Source organism: Ranitomeya imitator, chromosome 7 (assembly GCF_032444005.1).
Source record: "Ranitomeya imitator isolate aRanImi1 chromosome 7, aRanImi1.pri, whole genome shotgun sequence".
Lineage (NCBI taxonomy): Eukaryota > Metazoa > Chordata > Amphibia > Anura > Dendrobatidae > Ranitomeya > Ranitomeya imitator.
In genome coordinates, this window is record NC_091288.1 from 139,178,785 (window position 1) to 139,197,001 (window position 18,217).

At 43.8% G+C, this 18,217-nt stretch overlaps 1 protein-coding gene across 1 annotated transcript in view; it reads left to right on the forward strand.

Moving 5' to 3' along the window:
- ANKAR (ankyrin and armadillo repeat containing) overlaps positions 1–18,217 on the forward strand; it is a 577,406-nt gene that overhangs the window by 114,385 nt on the left and 444,804 nt on the right. Inside the window, exon 7 of the mRNA XM_069733853.1 lies at positions 6,775–6,997. Within this exon, the coding sequence (XP_069589954.1) occupies positions 6,775–6,997 (223 nt within the window). The remainder of the gene's footprint in view (positions 1–6,774; positions 6,998–18,217) is intronic.

Sequence of the window (18,217 nt, forward strand, 5' to 3'; positions counted from 1 at the left end):
CAGTGTTGGCTGGTCATCCTGGAATCTTTGGTACCAGAGATTTGGTGGCTAGATCCTTTTGGTGGCCGTCTCTGTCGCGGGATGTGCGTTCTTTTGTGCAGTCCTGTGGGATTTGTGCTCGGGCTAAGCCCTGCTGTTCTCATGCCAGTGGGTTGCTTTTGCCCTTGCCGGTCCCGAAGAGGCCTTGGACACATGTCTCTATGGATTTTATTTCGGATCTCCCCGTCTCTCAAAAAATGTCGGTCATTTGGGTGGTTTGTGATCGCTTCTCTAAGATGGTCTATTTGGTACCCTTGTCTAAATTGCCTTCCTCCTCTGATTTGGTGCCATTGTTCTTCCAGCATGTGGTTCGTTTACATGGCATTCCGGAGAACATCGTTTCTGACAGAGGTTCCCAGTTTGTTTCGAGGTTTTGGCAAGCTTTTTGTGCTAGGATGGGCATTGATTTGTCTTTTTCCTCGGCTTTCCATCCTCAGACAAATGGCCAGACTGAACGAACCAATCAGACCTTGGAAACATATCTGAGATGTTTTGTTTCTGCTGATCAGGATGATTGGGTGTCCTTTTTGCCTTTGGCTGAGTTCGCCCTTAATAATCGGGCCAGCTCGGCTACTTTGGTTTCGCCGTTTTTCTGCAATTCTGGTTTCCACCCTCGTTTCTCTTCAGGGCAGGTTGAGTCTTCAGACTGTCCTGGTGTGGATACTGTGGTGGATAAGTTGCAGCAGATTTGGACTCATGTAGTGGACAATTTGACATTGTCCCAGGAGAAGGCTCAACGTTTCGCTAACCGCAGGCGCTGTGTGGGTCCCCGACTTCGTGTGGGGGATTTGGTTTGGTTGTCATCTCGTTATATTCCTATGAAAGTTTCCTCTCCTAAGTTTAAGCCTCGTTTCATTGGTCCGTATAGGATTTCTGAGGTTCTTAATCCTGTGTCTTTTCGTTTGACCATTCCAGCTTCTTTTTCCATCCATAACGTATTCCATAGGTCATTGTTGCGGAGATACGTGGCACCTGTGGTTCCATCCATTGATCCTCCTGCCCCGGTTTTGGTTGAGGGGGAATTGGAGTATATAGTGGAGAAGATTTTGGATTCTCGTGTTTCGAGACGGAAACTCCAGTATCTGGTTAAGTGGAAGGGTTATGGTCAGGAAGATAATTCCTGGGTCTTTGCCTCTGATGTCCATGCTGCCGATCTGGTTCGTGCCTTTCATATGGCTCATCCTGGTCGGCCTGGGGGCTCTGGTGAGGGTTCGGTGACCCCTCCTCAAGGGGGGGTACTGTTGTGAATTCTGTGGTCAAGCTCCCTCCTGTGGTCATGAGTGGTACTTCGGCTGGTTCTGTCTATGAGCTTCCTTTGGTGGATGTGAGTGGGGCTGCGGCTTCTGAGTTTCCTTCCTCAGGTGACGAGGTTAAGTCGTTAGGTGCTGCTCTATTTAACTCCACCTAGTTCTTTGTTCCTGGCCTCCAGTCAATGTTCCAGTATTGGTCTTGCTCTCTCCTGGATCGTTCTTGTGGCCTGTCTACCCTGCATAAGCTAAGTTTTGCTTGTGTTACTTTTGTTTGCAATATTTTCTGTCCAGCTTGCTATATTGGTTCTTCTTGCTTGCTGGAAGCTCTGAGACGCAGAGGGAGCACCTCCGTACCGTTAGTCGGTGCGGAGGGTCTTTTTGCGCCCTCTGCGTGGTTGTTTGTAGGTTTTTGTGTTGACCGCAAAGCTATCTTTCCTATCCTCGGTCTATTCAGTAAGTCGGGCCTCACTTTGCTAAAATCTATTTCATCTCTGTGTTTGTATTTTCATCTCAACTCACAGTCATTATATGTGGGGGGCTGCCTTTTCCTTTGGGGAATTTCTCTGAGGCAAGGTAGGCTTTTTTTTCTATCTTCAGGGTTAGCTAGTTTCTCAGGCTGTGCCCGAGGCGCCTAGGTCTGGTCAGGAGCGCTCCACGGCTACCTCTAGTGTGGTATGATAGGATTAGGGATTGCGGTCAGCAGAGTTCCCACGTCTCAGAGCTCGTCCTATGTTATTAGTAACTATCAGGTCACTTTGTGTGCTCTTAACCACTAGGTCCATTGTGGTTCTGAATCACCAGTTCATAACAGTGTCCTTCTTGCCTTTGGCTGAGTTCGCCCTTAATAATCGGGCCAGCTCGGCTACTTTGGTTTCGCCTTTTTTCTGTAATTCTGGTTTCCATCCTCGTTTCTCTTCAGGGCAGGTTGAGCCTTCGGACTGTCCTGGTGTGGATACGGTGGTGGACAGGTTGCAGCAGATTTGGACTCATGTGGTGGACAATTTGACATTGTCCCAGGAGAAGGCTCAACGTTTCGCTAACCGCCGGCGCTGTGTTGGTCCCCGACTTCGTGTTGGGGATTTGGTTTGGTTGTCATCTCGTCATGTTCCTATGAAGGTTTCCTCTCCTAAGTTTAAGCCTCGTTTCATTGGTCCGTATAAGATTTCTGAAGTTCTTAATCCTGTGTCATTTCGTTTGGCCCTTCCAGCTTCTTTTGCCATCCATAATGTGTTCCATAGGTCGTTATTGCGGAGATACGTGGCGCCTATGGTTCCCTCCGTTGATCCTCCTGCCCTGGTGTTGGTCGAGGGGGAGTTGGAGTATGTGGTGGAGAAGATTTTGGATTCTTGTATTTCGAGACGGAAACTCCAGTACCTGGTCAAGTGGAAGGGTTATGGTCAGGAAGATAATTCCTGGGTTTTTGCCTCTGATGTTCATGCTGCCGATCTAGTTCGTGCCTTTCATTTGGCTCGTCCTGATCGGCCTGGGGGCTCTGGTGAGGGTTCGGTGACCCCTCTTCAAGGGGGGGGTACTGTTGTGAATTCTGTTATCGAACTCCCTCCTGTGGTCATGAATGGTACTTCGGCGAGTTCTGTCCATGGACTCCCTCTGGTGGCTGTGAGTGGAGCTGCTGCTTCTGAGGTTCCTTCCACAGGTGACGTAGTTTATTCTTTGGCTGGCTGCGCTATTTAACTCCACTCAGATCATTACTCCATGCCAGCTGCAATGTTCTTGTACTGGTTCAGTTCACTCTTGGATCTTTCTGGTGACCTGTCTACTCCAGCAGAAGCTAAGTCCCTGCTAGTTAATTATTTGTTCATTGTTTCCTTGTCCAGCTTGCTTGAAGCTCATCAAGAGAATGCCAAGAGTGTGCAAAGAAGTCATCAAGCAAAAGGTGGCTACTTAGAAGAACCTGGAATATAAGACATATTTTCAGACACACTTTTTTGTTAAGTATATGATTCCACGTGTTAATTCATAGTTTAGATGCATTCAGTGTGAATTTACAATTTTCATAGTCATGAAAATACAGAAAAATCTTTAAATGAGATGGTGTGTCCAAACATTTGGGCTGTGTATATTATCGTTGCAAAAGTGCGTAAAATACATTTGTGGTAACACAAATATTTTCCTGCACTTTTTACCGAATTTTTTTTTTTTTGATTTCATAAAATTTTGCTCATGTTTCCGATCCCAAATAACAATGTGCCATATTCGTGCTGAATATATGTTTGGCGATAGTTTTCCGAACAAATTAACTCATCACTAATCCTGACAGACCAAGGAACTCCTTTTATGTCCAAACTGATGAGGACGTTGTGTAAGGCTCTCTTGATTACCCAACTCAGAATGTCAGTATACCATCCGCAGACAGATGTCCTGGTGGAGGTTCAACAGGACCCTCAAGTCCATGCTTAAGAAGGTCGTGGAGAAAGATGGCCGAGACTGGGATTGCCTACTCCCATACCTGTTATTCTCTATTAGGTAAGTTCCACAAGCCTCTATGGGGTTCTCACTGTTCAAGCTGTACGGGCGACACCCTCTGGGACTTCTGGACTCTACGAATTAGACCTGGGAAGCAGAGGTTACCCCACATCGGAGTGTCATCGAGCATGTTGCCCAGATGCAGGACAGGATCGTGAAGGTGATGCTGATTGTGAGGGAGAGCCTCCTTAAAGCACAAGAGGCCCAGCCAAGGGTCTACAATTGGTAGGCGATATTGGCACAGTTCATGCCTGGAGACTGGATGTTAGTGTTGATCCCCACTGTGAAAAGTAAATTTCTGGCCAAGTGGCCAAGTGGCAAGGGCCATATGAAGTGTTAAAAAATCTGATTAACATCAACTACAAGGCCCACCAGCCAGGGAGCAGAGAGCCGTACCAGGTGCACCACATCAACATGCTAAATTCTTTATTGAAATGTAAATTCTTGATAGAAATCTGCTGCCATCTACCAGGTTGATGAAGATGAAACGAGAGTGGACATTTCAGCAAGACAATGATCCTAAACACGCAGCCAAGGAAACTCCCAGTTGGCTTCAGAGAAAGAATATAAAGCTGGTAGAATGGCTCAGTCAATCACCTGAATCCAATAGAAAATTTATGGAAGGAACTAAAGTCCAGAGTTCATAGAAGGAGCCCATGGGTTCTTCAGGATTTAAAGATTGTTGTTTTTTTTTTGGAAGAATGGGCCAAAATCACACCTGAGCAATGCATGGCTGAAAGATGGCTCGGGGCACCCTGGGACGGTGGCCTGATAGCTCATGCTCATAGCAGGAGGTAACATGCCTCCTTCCCTTGTGAGAGACACTGAAGCATTGCATAGTATTAGATCATCGATCTATCAGTGTAAAGTTGATGTCCCATCCTGGTGCAATGTCAAAAAGTTATTAAAAACAAAAATAAACAAAAAAAAGGTACACATATTTGATATTGCCACGTTCGGAACGAACCGACCTATAAAACTGTCACACTTTTCAACCCCTTCAGTGAACACCGTTAGAAAAAATACCTAAAAATGAGACAAAGAACTATGATTTTCATCATACCACTGAACAAAAAGTGGAATAGAAAGCGATCAAAAAGTCAAATGTAAATTAAAATGGTATCTCTGAAAATGTAATCTTGTCCCACAAAACAAAAGCAACCATACAGCTCCATCAGCGGAAAGATAAGTTATAGCTCTCAGAATAAAGTGTTGCAAAAATATATATTTTTTTCTATAAAATATTTTTTATTGTTTGAAAGTGCCAAAACATAAATTTAGAAATGTGGTAGCGCTGTACCCAAAGAATAAAGATGCCTTATCACTTTTAAGACATAAAAAAGAACCTCAAAAATACAATTTCTGAATTGCTGTTTTTTGTTTCCAAAAAACGGTATAGAAAGCGATCAAAAAATGTTGTGAGCCTGAAAATGTTACCAATAAAAAACGTCAACTCTTCCCACATAAACAAGCCCTCACATGACTCTGGCAGCCAAAATATGGAAAAAAATATAACTCTCAAAATATGGCAATGCAAAAAACTTATTTTTGCTATAAAAATCATCTTTTAGTGTATGACAACAGCCAAGCATAAAAAATAGCGTATTTTTTGGACTATAAGATGCACCAAACCATAAGACCCACCCCAAATTTTGGGGTGAAAAATAGTAAAACAAAGTTAGAAGATAGGGGTATGTCTTATAGTTCAAATTTGTATGTATGTTTACCTGGGGGCTGGTGGCGCTGGAGTTGGGTCACAGGAAGCATGGTCCTTTCCTCAGGAATTCTTCAGCGACAGAAGTGAAGCAGTGCTGCGGGCCCGGAGTGAGAGTAAGGTTATCCCAGTGGTGTGATGCGTGCAGTGTGTTGCGTGGAGCAGGTTCCCTTCCTTGGGAAGTGGGTGCAGGCAGCAGTGTGGTGATGCTGCAGCCTGGTGTCAGCTGTCAGCAGAGCAGAGTGCATCATTGGTTTCCCGGTGGCCATTCTCCCAATACCTTGTGCCGCCGGAGGCGGTGCTTGCACATACTGGGATCTCACCCCAGCCAAGATCTCAATCTGTGCACGCCCGGCCTCCGGCAGCCATTTTCCTTAAGCCCACAGCCTCAGGAAAATGGCCACTGGAGGCGGCGCACAGCTTCAGGAAAATGGACGCCGGTAAATCAATGATGCACTTCGCTCTGCTTACCACCGACACCGGGCTCGCAGCATCGCCACACTTCTGCCTGAGGAAGGAACCCTGCTCCATGCAACAAACTCTGCTCTGCATATCATCTGCATGCATACCCCCTCCTCTCGCCCAGGGCCCGCAGCATAGCCCCACTTCTGCAGAGTTATTATCTCATAATGTGACACTGGTCAGAATTGAAAATATTGACCTAGGCAGAAAGGTGAAAACAGGCTCGGTAGTGAAGGGGTTAATTAATCTGCCTTCTTGGACAAAGAAACTGCATACCTCTGTGAATGCTGCCAAATGCCTACCTGAGCGAATCCTTACAACTGGTTATGACTGTTACCTTGATGCACAGGTGTGCAAAATTCAAATGAAACCAAAGGCATCAACCATGATTGCTCATGCAGGTCTTGATGAAGAGGCGTCTTGGAGTTAGATTCATTAAGAGGTGTTCAAATCTTAATAAGTGGGCTGCATCTTAAGAGTGGCATGCTCCTCACCACGAATCTTATAATCAGGTTTTTTGGCATAGGTGCTCATTATGCGTTAGACAAATAGGTGTCTCCACATACTCCTCCTTTACCTTTTTGGTCCAAAGTGGTGTAAAAACAGGCAAAAGTTGTAACAGTTTTAGCATAAAATAAGTCAACAGCTGCAGTTAGGATGTTTATATACCATAGGTGTCTGAAAAGTGGTTAAAGAAGAGAAGAGCACAATAAGCTAATTCTACAGTATACGAAATAAAAAATATATATTTACATGTCAGATGCCTAAATTGTGCTTGCATATTCAGAGTTATTGTATTGATCCAAATGATTTGTTTTGTTTTAGAACTTGCAATGTGGATTAAAAGTTGCTGCAGAGCGAGGCCTGGCTGCAGTCCTCTTTACATACTGCCGCAGAACATCGATTTCTGGATTGAATATCCTTGATGATGTTGGATATTCCGTTATACACCATGCTGCTTTGCATAACAGGGTATCAATTGTTTCACAGTTAGCCAAAGCTGGTTTAAATCTAAATCAGCGAAGAAGTGATTATGCTCTAACAGAAGGTAAATCTTGTATTACTGTCACCTGTTGGTTATGAAATCTGTTTACTTTTACATGTTTTCTTTTTCCTTACTATACAAGTAGATACACATCTGTGTTCTTAAAGGGAACCTGTCATTAGATTATTTTTGACCAAACCTCGGGCATCATGAATCAGAGAATGGCTGTCTAATTGCAGCCAGGTATGTTTTACGCTGAAATGCTGCGGCGTTTCAGAGAAAACATGGATTGAAAAGCCAGACGGGCACAATAGGGAGAGACCCAATTGGTTACCTGCGTAGAGACCCCGTTAGTCCAGTGCGGATTGACCTGCTCTAGTGGATTGACAGATTTGTATACAAAGGGAGAGATCTATTAATCAGCTGGAGCAGGGCTGGGAGAAGGATTTTTAAACTATGTTTTCTCTGAAACACTGCAGCATTTCAGAGAGACTTACATGGCTGCAATTGAACAGTCAGACACTGGTGCGTGCTGCCCCTGGTTCAGGCAGCATGACTCTAGTAACATTTAAATAAGACATCTTTAAATAAGACAGGTAACCATTTCTTCCTTGTTACAGAGGTTGCCACCTTGGCTACTGTAGTTAATTTGTTGTGTTTCATTGCTTTAAGGGGAATTTGACAAGACATTCATATTGCTTGAACCACAGGCAGCCTGATTCAGACATAGGCGGGTTGTTTCAGTCATGTATGTTTTAATCTGAAATGTTAGTGTTTCAGAGGAAACATGTTGACAGTCAACAGATATACAGTATGTCGCAGTTGACAAGTCTGAAGGAGGTCTCTGGCGGGCTCTCATTCCCCCTCTTCCCCTGACAAACAGGTCTTATACACAGATATAGAAAGAGACCTGTCAGTCCAGGGTAGCAGGGCAGGGAGAAAGCCCCCCAGGATCCTGCCTCAGACTAGTTATCCAACACGCATAGTTAACAAACATCTATTCAAACTTTGACTTCTCTAAAACTGCTGTGTTTCAGGTTAAAACTAGAGATGAGCGCATATTTCAATGTTCGGTGTGCGTTGTGATTGCCAAATTTGCAATTTTCGCCAATTAATTCATCAAATATTCGCCAAACATAAACGAACGCCATTCATGTCAGTGGGAGGCAAAAACAAACGCATGCAACTTATAACAACCCCAACTTCTGCCAAAACACATTAAATGAGCCACAGACACCAGGAAAGTGGCCTCACTTCACCCACAGTATAAACTGTGCAGGAGGTGTGGGTTAAATCCGCGCTGCCTTAATGATGAAGTTCTAAGGATAATAAATTTAAAAGGTGGTTTATTCAATGCGTTTCAAGGTCAGTGCGACCTCTTCTTCAGGAAATTCCACATACAACATCTCACAGTACAAATTTTAGCATGGCACTGCAGCACTCAGCCAGGCGTGAGGTATCAGGGTCTGGGACAGCATTTATAGCTTTTAAAGGGACCCTACATCAATCCCTCACCCACCTCTTCTTACTGTGACGTTTAATTAAAAGCTTAAAGGGAACCTGTCACCTGAATTTGGCGGGACTGGTTTTGGGTCATATGGGCGGAGTTTTCGGGTGTTTGATTCACCCTTTCCTTACCCGCTGTCTGCATGCTGGCTGAAATATTGGATTGAAGTTCATTCTCTGTCCTCCGTAGTACACGCCTGCGCAAGGCAAGATTGCCACACTCAGGTGGCACAGATATCAGTTTCGCACACTACCATTGTCAGAAGAATTTAAGGATAGTAACACGGGTAGTTGAGTCCAAAGAAGTGGAGGCCTGACATTCTCAGAGGCCTACTACTACAGGCAACATGCATGAAGAATACCCAACCAGGAGTGTTAACATTTCCAAAAATTATTGGCAGACATCACAAAAGTGGCATTAATTTCACCACAGTAAAAATAGTGTAATAGGGACCGATAGGTCTTCCACTACACCCAATCCAGCAGATGGACACCCAATCAGGAGTTTTCATGTTTAAATAAATTAGGGCCTTTCACCACAGGAGTGGCATCAATTTCACCACAGTAGAAATAGTATAATAGGTAGCAATGAGCAAATTTGTTCAGAAAACGATCACCAAACATAAATTCAGCACGAATATGGCGGGTGCAGAGAAGAGCGACCAAGGTTATTAGAGGACTGGGGGGTCTGCAATACCAAGATAGGTTATTACACTTGGGGCTATTTAGTTTGGAAAAACAAAGGCTAAGGGGTGATCTTATGTTATTGTATAAATATATGCGGGGACAGTACAAAGACCTTTTTGATGATCTTTTTAATCATAGACCTGAGACAGGGACAAGGGGGCATCCTCTACGTCTGGAGGAAAGAAGGTTTAAGCATAATAACAGACGCGGATTCTTTACTGTAAGAGCAGTGAGACTATGGAACTCTCTGCCGTATGGTGTTGTAATGAGTGATTCATTACTAAAATTTAAGAGGGGGCTGGATGCCTTTCTTGAAAAGTATAATGTTACAGGGTATATATACTAGATTCCTTGATAGGGGATCCAGGGAACTAGTCTGATTGCCGTATGTGGAGTAGGGAAGGAATTTTTTTCCCCAGTGGGGAGCTTACTCTTTGCCACATGTTTTTTTTTGCCTTCCTCTGGGTCAACATGTTAGGGCATATTAGGTTAGGCTATGGGTTGAACTAGATGGACTTAAAGTCTTCCTTCAACCTTAATAACTATGTGACAATCGGATTCGTGATCGGAAACCCAAGCAAAATTTAGTGTAGCTAGATAGTGTCCAGTGTGGCTGTAAAAAAATTTTTCTGGTCATTACTGAGGTCCACAGACAAACCCAGCAGGACATATGTCCTACAAGTGTGTTGTGCACTGCTTCTGTTGTGCTCCATGTACGAGCATAGCATTCTAAATAATATTTTTTCAGTAGCTAAATGTGAAAAAGCCTGCTGTATCCCACATTTCAGCTAGTTAGCTATGTGGTTGTGTATCAGTCACATAATGTAGTGAGCTACTGTCCAGTGTGGCTGTTAAATTTACCTTCCAGCATTTTTTTTTCTTTTTTGGACATTACTGAGGTCCACAAAGAAAGACAGAATGGCACGTGTTGTGCACTGCTTCTATTGTGATCCATGCACGAGTATAGCATTCTAATTAATATGTAGCTAGTGAAAAAATATTAAACAGCCTGCTGTATCCCACCTTGTCATTTAGTGCTGTGGTGATATAAAACTGTCTGCAGACCTAAGGCACATTAAAAAAAGTTATAATTTTTTATGTTGCTAAATATGAAATAGCCTGCTGTATCCCACGTTGTCCTTTTGTGGCGGTAATATGAACCTGTCTGCAGACCTAAGGCACATTAAAAAAATATATAATTTTTCAGTTGGGAAAAGTTAGTCAACCCGCCGTATCACATTTTGTCATTTGGTTGGGTTGAAATTAAGCTATAGAGGCCCGATTCATAGGCCACAAAAAATTCTTCTGTTATTAACATCGTACAGTAAGGGACCTGACTTTAAAAGTTTGTAGCATCTAGTGTGCTATAGAAGCTTGATCCATAGGCCACAAAAAAACTATTCTGTCATTAATGTCATATAGTAAGGGACCTGACTTTAAAATAGTTTGTAGCTTCTAGTGTGTTATAGAGGCCTGATCCATAGGCCACAAAAAATTATTCTGTTATTAACATCATACAGTAGGCATACATTTTCTGTACATCGCCTCTCCTTCTCTACTGCAGAGAGAGCTTTTTGGATTACATCAATTTGCATAAATTGAGGCACTCTTTCCATTTCTTGTTGAATTTTTAATGTGGATTGAGTATAGGAGTGGTTGGGGTTGTTTCCATAAACTTGCAGTCTTTCCTTTCTTCGTTCAGTAAGTCTCTGATCAATTCGGATGCACTATTGAATAAAATCATCTAAATTATGAGGGGTCACAACCCTTTCAAGTTCATCCTTTATACGCTCTCATAATCTCTGGTAAATTGATTCCTCTGTGCATCTAAATTCCATGTGTTGTCTGCCACCAAGTGACGGAATTCGGAGGTATACTCAGCTACAAAGCGCTGCCCTTGACATAGGTTATGCTGTTTGGTTTTAGCTGTAGCACAATGATTTCGGTCATCAAACACTTGAACCATAGCTGCGATGTAGGAAACTAGGTTGTTAAGCAGGTCAGTATTCTTTTGCACATAAGGTAAGGCCCATGCAAGAGCCTCATCAGTCAATAGATTAATGATGAACAGAACCTTTATCCTTTCACTTGTAAACAGAGAAGGTTGCATCTGAAAATAGATGCAGCATTTATTAAGAAATCCATGGTAATGATAGCAATCCCGACTAAACTTTTCAGTCTGTTGATCCCACCGCTGCCACCAGTGTCATTGGGTCCTTCTCTGGTATTACACAATCAACAGAGTGAGAGATGAGTGAACAGTCCAAGAATCTTTATTACATGCAAACCGAAAGGTCCATAAAACTATCTCCCACATAGATGGATACAGTCAAATAATGGGATAAATGCCCCTGTAGATGAGTCACAAATCTCCATTTAGAGATCGATATGGCAGTGTGGCTCCAGATACTTCTCCGTATAGGGATCCTCCAGCAGGAGATTGCAGGGTAGTCAGAGTTTCTCCAAGTGTCTCTTGGGTGCTGGCCTTAGCATCAGCATCCTACAGAGGATCTATCTTACTGCTCTGTTCTTCTCAGGCCCCCTCCTTATATCCAGGGGTAGGCAAACTGATTGGAGGGTTTTCAGGAAACCCCCCCCCCCCAGCCCTGGGAATTGTGCCTCAGAGATCAAGGCACTACAGGGGATGATTTGTGGCATTTGAAGAGCATTAGGGTCATGAATGGACAGTCATGAAAAGTCAGCAGGGGTTCATCAAGATGCATTGACACATTCAGGCTGCAAATGGTAACAGGCGCTGACCGCTCCTTGAGCAGGGCACAAGGCTATAGTCACCGGCCGCTTCGGGACCAAGGGATTTCGGATACAGAACTAGCCACACTGGGACCAGGGATACAGATTCAGGACTCTGGCCGCTCCTGGACCAGAGTACCTCACAACTGACTAGTAGTACACCTTACTCACTTATGTTTCTACTCGTTTCTTGGCATCTCCCTAGGGGAGAGGGAGTCTTTTATATATAAGATGCCTCCCAATCTATTGGCTGGGAGCTATCTTGCAGGTGCAGTACATTATACTAAATGCCTCTCAACAACATGCTGAAGGCATTTAGTATATGCACGTGCTGCTCTTTTAAGAACAGGGGAGTGGGTGCACATATACTAGGTGCGCACACCAGGAACCAGGAGATATCACAACATGGGGCTGAGTAAGCCGACGTCCCTGCATGGAGGGGTAAGGGGACACCATGCAGGGGCGCCGACCATAGTGATACAGTACCGGGGTGAGGCAGTTCATCTCCGGAGACTGCGTTATCATGCTTATTTCCATGGCAGAGAGTAAGTTTTTGGCCAAATGGCAAGGCCCCTATGAGATGGAAGAGAAGATAGGTGACATGATCTACAAGGTTCATCAACCGGGAAGACAAAACCATACCAGGAATACCACAGCAATCTTTTCAAGGCATGGCAAGACAGGGACCTTATTGCAAATCCATGTTTGCTGGTTAAGCCAGAAGGGGACACTGAATGTGTCACAGTAGCAGAGACACTGTTGAAGGCCTAAAAACAGCAGTATTGTGAATTTCTGCAGCAGAACCTGTTCTCAGATTTGCTGGGGTGTATAAATGTCATAGAACATGAGGCTCTGATGGATACCAATGTGTGGGTGAACTTGAAGCCCTACTGAAATCCTGAGGCCCGGCGAAAACTGATCTCCAAGGAAGTGAAGCGTATGCTGAATCTCTGAGTCTTTGAGGAATCTAAGTAGTCTAGCACAATTGTCATTGTACCAAAACCCGATGGTGAATGGTGATTCTATACTGATTATCAAAAGCAGAACGATGTCTCCAAGTTCAGCACATATCCGATGCAGTGTATTAATGAGCTGATCGAGAGACTTGGGCCGGCAAGGTAAATAACCGCCATGGATCTAACCAAGGGATATTAGCAAATCCTCATATCACAAGAAGCCAAGGAGAAGACAGCTTTCGCTACCCCCCAACGGATGCTTCCAATATGTCTGGATGCAGTTCGGACTGCAGGGAGCTCCAGGTACCTTACAGAGGGGGATGACCTGAATCCTTGCATCCCATAAGAATTATGCCGTAGCATACCTGGACGATATTGTAATCTTCTGCCCGGATTCTGGAGGTCATTTGGAAAAGGTCCAGGCAGTGTTTGATGCTCTCGGGAAAGTTTTTTTTTATGAATCCCCAAAAAATGTGCCATGGGGAGAAAAGAAGCCAAAGACCTAGGATATGTATTAGGTAGACGCAAGATCAAACTTTAGATATGTAAAGTGAACGCAATCCAGAACTGACCAAGACCACTCTCAAAGAAGCAAATTAGGGCCTTTTGGGGAATCGTAGGACACTACAGGAGATTCCTCCCAAACTTTGCCATGTTGGCTGCACCCCTGACCAACCTCCTTAGAGGGACAAAGTCAGTTATAACCAAATGAACTTTAGAGGTGGAGATGGCATTTCAAGAACTGAAAGTAGCCCTGTGTTAGCAGTCGGTTCTGGTAGCCCCTAACTTTAAGAAGGAATTTGTACTCCAGACAGATGCCTCAGAAGTTGGATTAGGAGCAGTGCTTTCTCAGGAGAAACACGGAGAGGAGCACCCTGTACTCTACCTGAATAGGTGACTATTGGCATGTGAGAAAAATTATTCCATTGTAGAAAAGGAGTGCTTGGCCATAAAATGGGCGGTAGACAGATTGCGACACTGTTAGGGCAAAAATTAAAATTCGTGTCAGATCATGCCCAACTCAAGTGGATGAGGGCAAAAAAGAAGAAAAATGTTTGTTTTACCCTCTGGATTCTAGCCCTGAAGGATTGCCTCTTCCATGTTGAACCTAAAGCCAGGAAGTTACATAGGAATGCCGATGCTCTGTCTAGAATCCCGTGTCTAGTTGTGGAAGATGCCAAGCCTCATGGCTTTAAGCAGAGAGGGAGATATGTAAGGTAGCTGTCGGACACATAGTGGATGTGAGATTTGTTTCACAGAGCTGGTTGTCTTCTGTGATGTAAACCTGGAGTAAATTTCTTGTACACATAGTACTAAGAGGGGTTAATTAGCAATGACCGCTTGATTGTGAGCAGCTGAAGAGTTAGGCGGGATGGCTGCTCACCATATCTCCACCCCCGAATGTGGTTCACATTGTAAAATGAGGCCTGTTTGTCTCACACATGTATGGAGGTGTGTATACCTCCGGGATTGTATGCATTTTGCTAAAGTACTAAGAAGCTGGTCTCTAACTCAAGCAGGTGAACTCGCACTATTGCTTTTACTTTTTTACTTTGTACCGGACAAGGGCTGTATTTGAGTTTTCCAGTGATGCATTTTATGAGGACTGAAATAAACCAGCCGGACTTTTAAATAGAAAATTGAAACGGTTCCTGTGATACCTCATCTCGCTCCCAAGTGAGTGTCATTGTTACAATTATATATATATATACATATGCACAAAAGTGCATATATGTATATATGTGCATATATATTTAGTACATTTGTTTCTATGTGTGTACTGTAGGTGACATTTATTAAAGAGGTAGGCCATTGTTAAGAAAAATACACCACACAAATTAGGGGCAGTAATAGGTTTAAAACGAAAAACAATACAAACCCAATTCTTATCTAGCTAATTCCCTCCATTATTGCACTGCTATTCTAGCAAACCACACATCCACATAACCACTGTAGCCAGTCGTACGTGCAAGCATAACTCCTTAGGCCAGTTATTGGCTTCAGTCGACTAGTGGAGGTATGGCATATTAAAGAGGAGTAAGATGATTCATAAAATCCTGGTCCAGCTGCCACATTTGTGGTCCATAGCTCTTGGTTCAGAACCTTGCAATCCCCTTCCTACCAGAATAAATCCTGAACACCTTTTCTGATTATTAGGCTCTGCAATGATATTGTTTCAGCTCACCGTATGTATGACATTGTGCCAGGCTTATTAATCATAAAAGGTGCTGGGGATGTCAACAGGTAGGAGGAGGATCACAGGACTTTAGTCTGGCGATAACAGACCACCAACATGGTCACTGGACACTTACACCTGGATGAAATTAAAGCTTCGGATGTCAGTTATGCCCAATGTAAGGGAGAGGGAAGAGGCCACTGATTGGCCTCAGGGCACATTATTATTTATTTATATAGCACCATTAATTCCATGGTGCTGTACATGAGAAAGGGGTTACATACAGAGATATAGATATAATTTACGGTAAATGAATTTACAATGACAGACTGGTACATAGGGGAGAGGACCCTGTCCTTGCGGACTTACATTCTATGGGATAATGGGAACGAGACAGAAGATCGGGGGTGCAGCAGCTCCGATGTTGGTGAGGCGGCAGCTCGGGTGGTGGTGAGGCAGCAGAATGGTTACTGCAGGCCATAGGCTTTCCTGATGAGATGGGTTTTCAGGTTCCGTTTGAAGGATCCGAGGGTGGTGGATAATTGGACATGTTGAGGCGTGGTATTCCAGAGGATGGGGGATATTCGGGAGAAATCTTGGAGGCGGTTGTGTGAGGAATGAATAAGTGTGGTGGAGAGTAGGAGGTCTTGGGAGGATCGAAGATTGCGTGAGGGAAGATATTGGGAGATTAGTTCAGAGATATAGGGAGGGGACAGGTTGTAGATGTCTTTGTAGATCAGTGTTAGTAGTTTGAACTGGATTCGTTGGGGAATTGGGAGTTAGTGGAGGGATTTGCAGAGGGGAAAAGCAGAGGAGTAGCGAGGAGAGAGGTGGATTAAGCGGGCAGCAGAGTTGAGGACAGACTGGAGTGGTGCAAGCAAGTTAGCGGGGAGGCCACAGTGGGGGGTGTTGCAGTAGTCGAGACGGGAAATGAGGGTATGCACAAGAGTTTTAGTAGATTGAGGGCTGAGGAAGGGATGGATTCTGGCAATATTTTTGAGTTGGAGGTGACAGGAGGTGGCAAGAGTTTGGACATGCGGTTTGAAGGACAGGGCAGAATCGAGAGTTACTCCGAGGCAGCGCATTACAGGTGCGGGAGAGAGCGTGATCCCGTTTACCATAATAGATAGATCGGGTAGGGGAGATACGCGATTTGGAGGAAAGATGATGAGTTTGGTTTTGTCTACACTTAGTTTTAGGAAGTGAGAGGTGAAGAAGGAGCATATGGCTGATAGACACTTCGGGATTTTGGACAGCAGGGAGGTGACATCTGGGCCAGAGAGGTAGATCTGAGTGTTGTCCGCATACAGGTGGTACTGGAAGCCATAGGACTTTGAGTTGTCCTAAGCCAAGGGTATACCGTACAGACCAAAAGTTTGGACACACCTTCTCATTTAAAGATTTTTCTGTATTTTCATCACTATGAAAATTGTAAATTCACACTGAATGCATCAAAACTATGAATTAACACATGTGGAATTATATACTTAACAAAAAAGTGTGAAACAACTGAAAATATGTCTTATATTCTAGGTTCTTCAAAGTAGCCACCTTTTGCTTTGATGACTGCTTTGCACACTCTTGGCATTCTCTTGATGAGCTTCAAGAGGTAGTCACCGGAAATGGTCTTCCAACAATCTCGAAGGAGTTCCCAGAGATGCTTAGCACTTGTTGGGCCTTTTGCCTTCACTCTGCAGTCCAGCTCACCCCAAACCATCTCGATTGGGTTCAGGTCTGGTGACTGTGGAGGCCAGTTCATCTGGTATGGCACCTCATCACTCTCCTTCTTGGTCAAATAACCCTTACACAGCCTTGAGTTGTGTTTGGGGTCATTGTCCTGTTGAAAAGTAAATGATGGTCCAACTAAACGCAAACCGGATGGAATAGCATGCCGCTGCAAGATGCTGTGGTAGCCATGCTCGTTCAGTATGCCTTCAATTTTGAATAAATCTCCAACAGTGTCACCAGCAAAGCACCCCAACACCATCACACCTCCTCCTCCATGCTTCATGGTGGGAACCAGGCATGTACAGTCCATCCGTTCACCTTTTCTGCATCGCACAAAGACACGGTGGTTGGAACCAAAGATCTCAAATTTGGACTCATCAGACCAAAGCACAGATTTCCTCTGGTCTAATGTCCATTCCTTGTGTTCTTTAGCCCAAACAAGTCTCTTCTGCTTCTTGCCTGTCCTTAGCAGTATGTTCTGAGCAGCTATTTTACTATGAAGGCCTGCTGCACAAAGTCTCCTCTTAACAGATGTTGTAGAGATGTGTCTGCTGCTAGAACTCTGTGTGGCATTGACCTGGTCTCTAATCTGAGCTGCTGTTAACCTGCGATTTCTGAGGCTGGTGACTCGGATAAACTTATCCTCAAAAGCAGAGATGACTCTTGGTCTTCCTTTCCTGGGGCAGTCCTCATGTGAGCCAGTTTCTTTGTAGCGCTTGATGGTTTTTGCAACTGCACTTGGGGACACTTTGAATGTTTTCCCAATTTTTCGGACTGACTGATCTTCATTTCTTAAAGTAATGATGGCCACTCGTTTTTCTTTACTTAGCTGCTTTTTTCTTGCCATAATACAAATTCTTTTTTTTTTTTTTTTAATTTTTAATTTTCAAATTTTCAAAATACATGAAGAACAAAGTGGTACACATGAATCTGAGACATAATGTTACAAACTTCTGAATGTGATAAGTTGTACCATACAGATGCATATTGTTCATCGAAGGTGACCATAGCTTTGGTTATTTGTATAAAATGTTGTTGGCGAATTTAGGTCACAATATTCGGGTTGTGCAACCTGAAACGCTCAAGAGAAAATGGAGAACACAGAAACATGTGAACCGAGAGCAACGAAAACTGTAAAAACTGTAAAAGAAGGGGGGCGGGAAGGTACCGGAGGGAAAAAGTGGTCGAAGTTGAAATTTCGAAATACAAGTCCTTCGTCTGAGGAGGACGGGTACAATTAGACTTTAAAACAGCAGGGATTAGACAGGTAATTTCGACCAACTGTAAAAGAGTGCTATGGAAAATATTAAGTAATACTAATATAGTCAGGTGAGTGAGTAGTGTCCGGGTCCATCACAGTGCATTGTCAATAAACTTGATGAGTTCACAGGGGAACAAAATTGTTTTAGCTAAGATGAATGGCTAGTGGAAGGCAGTGAGGAAGGGCTATTTAACATTTGCCATGGCAACCATGTCCGA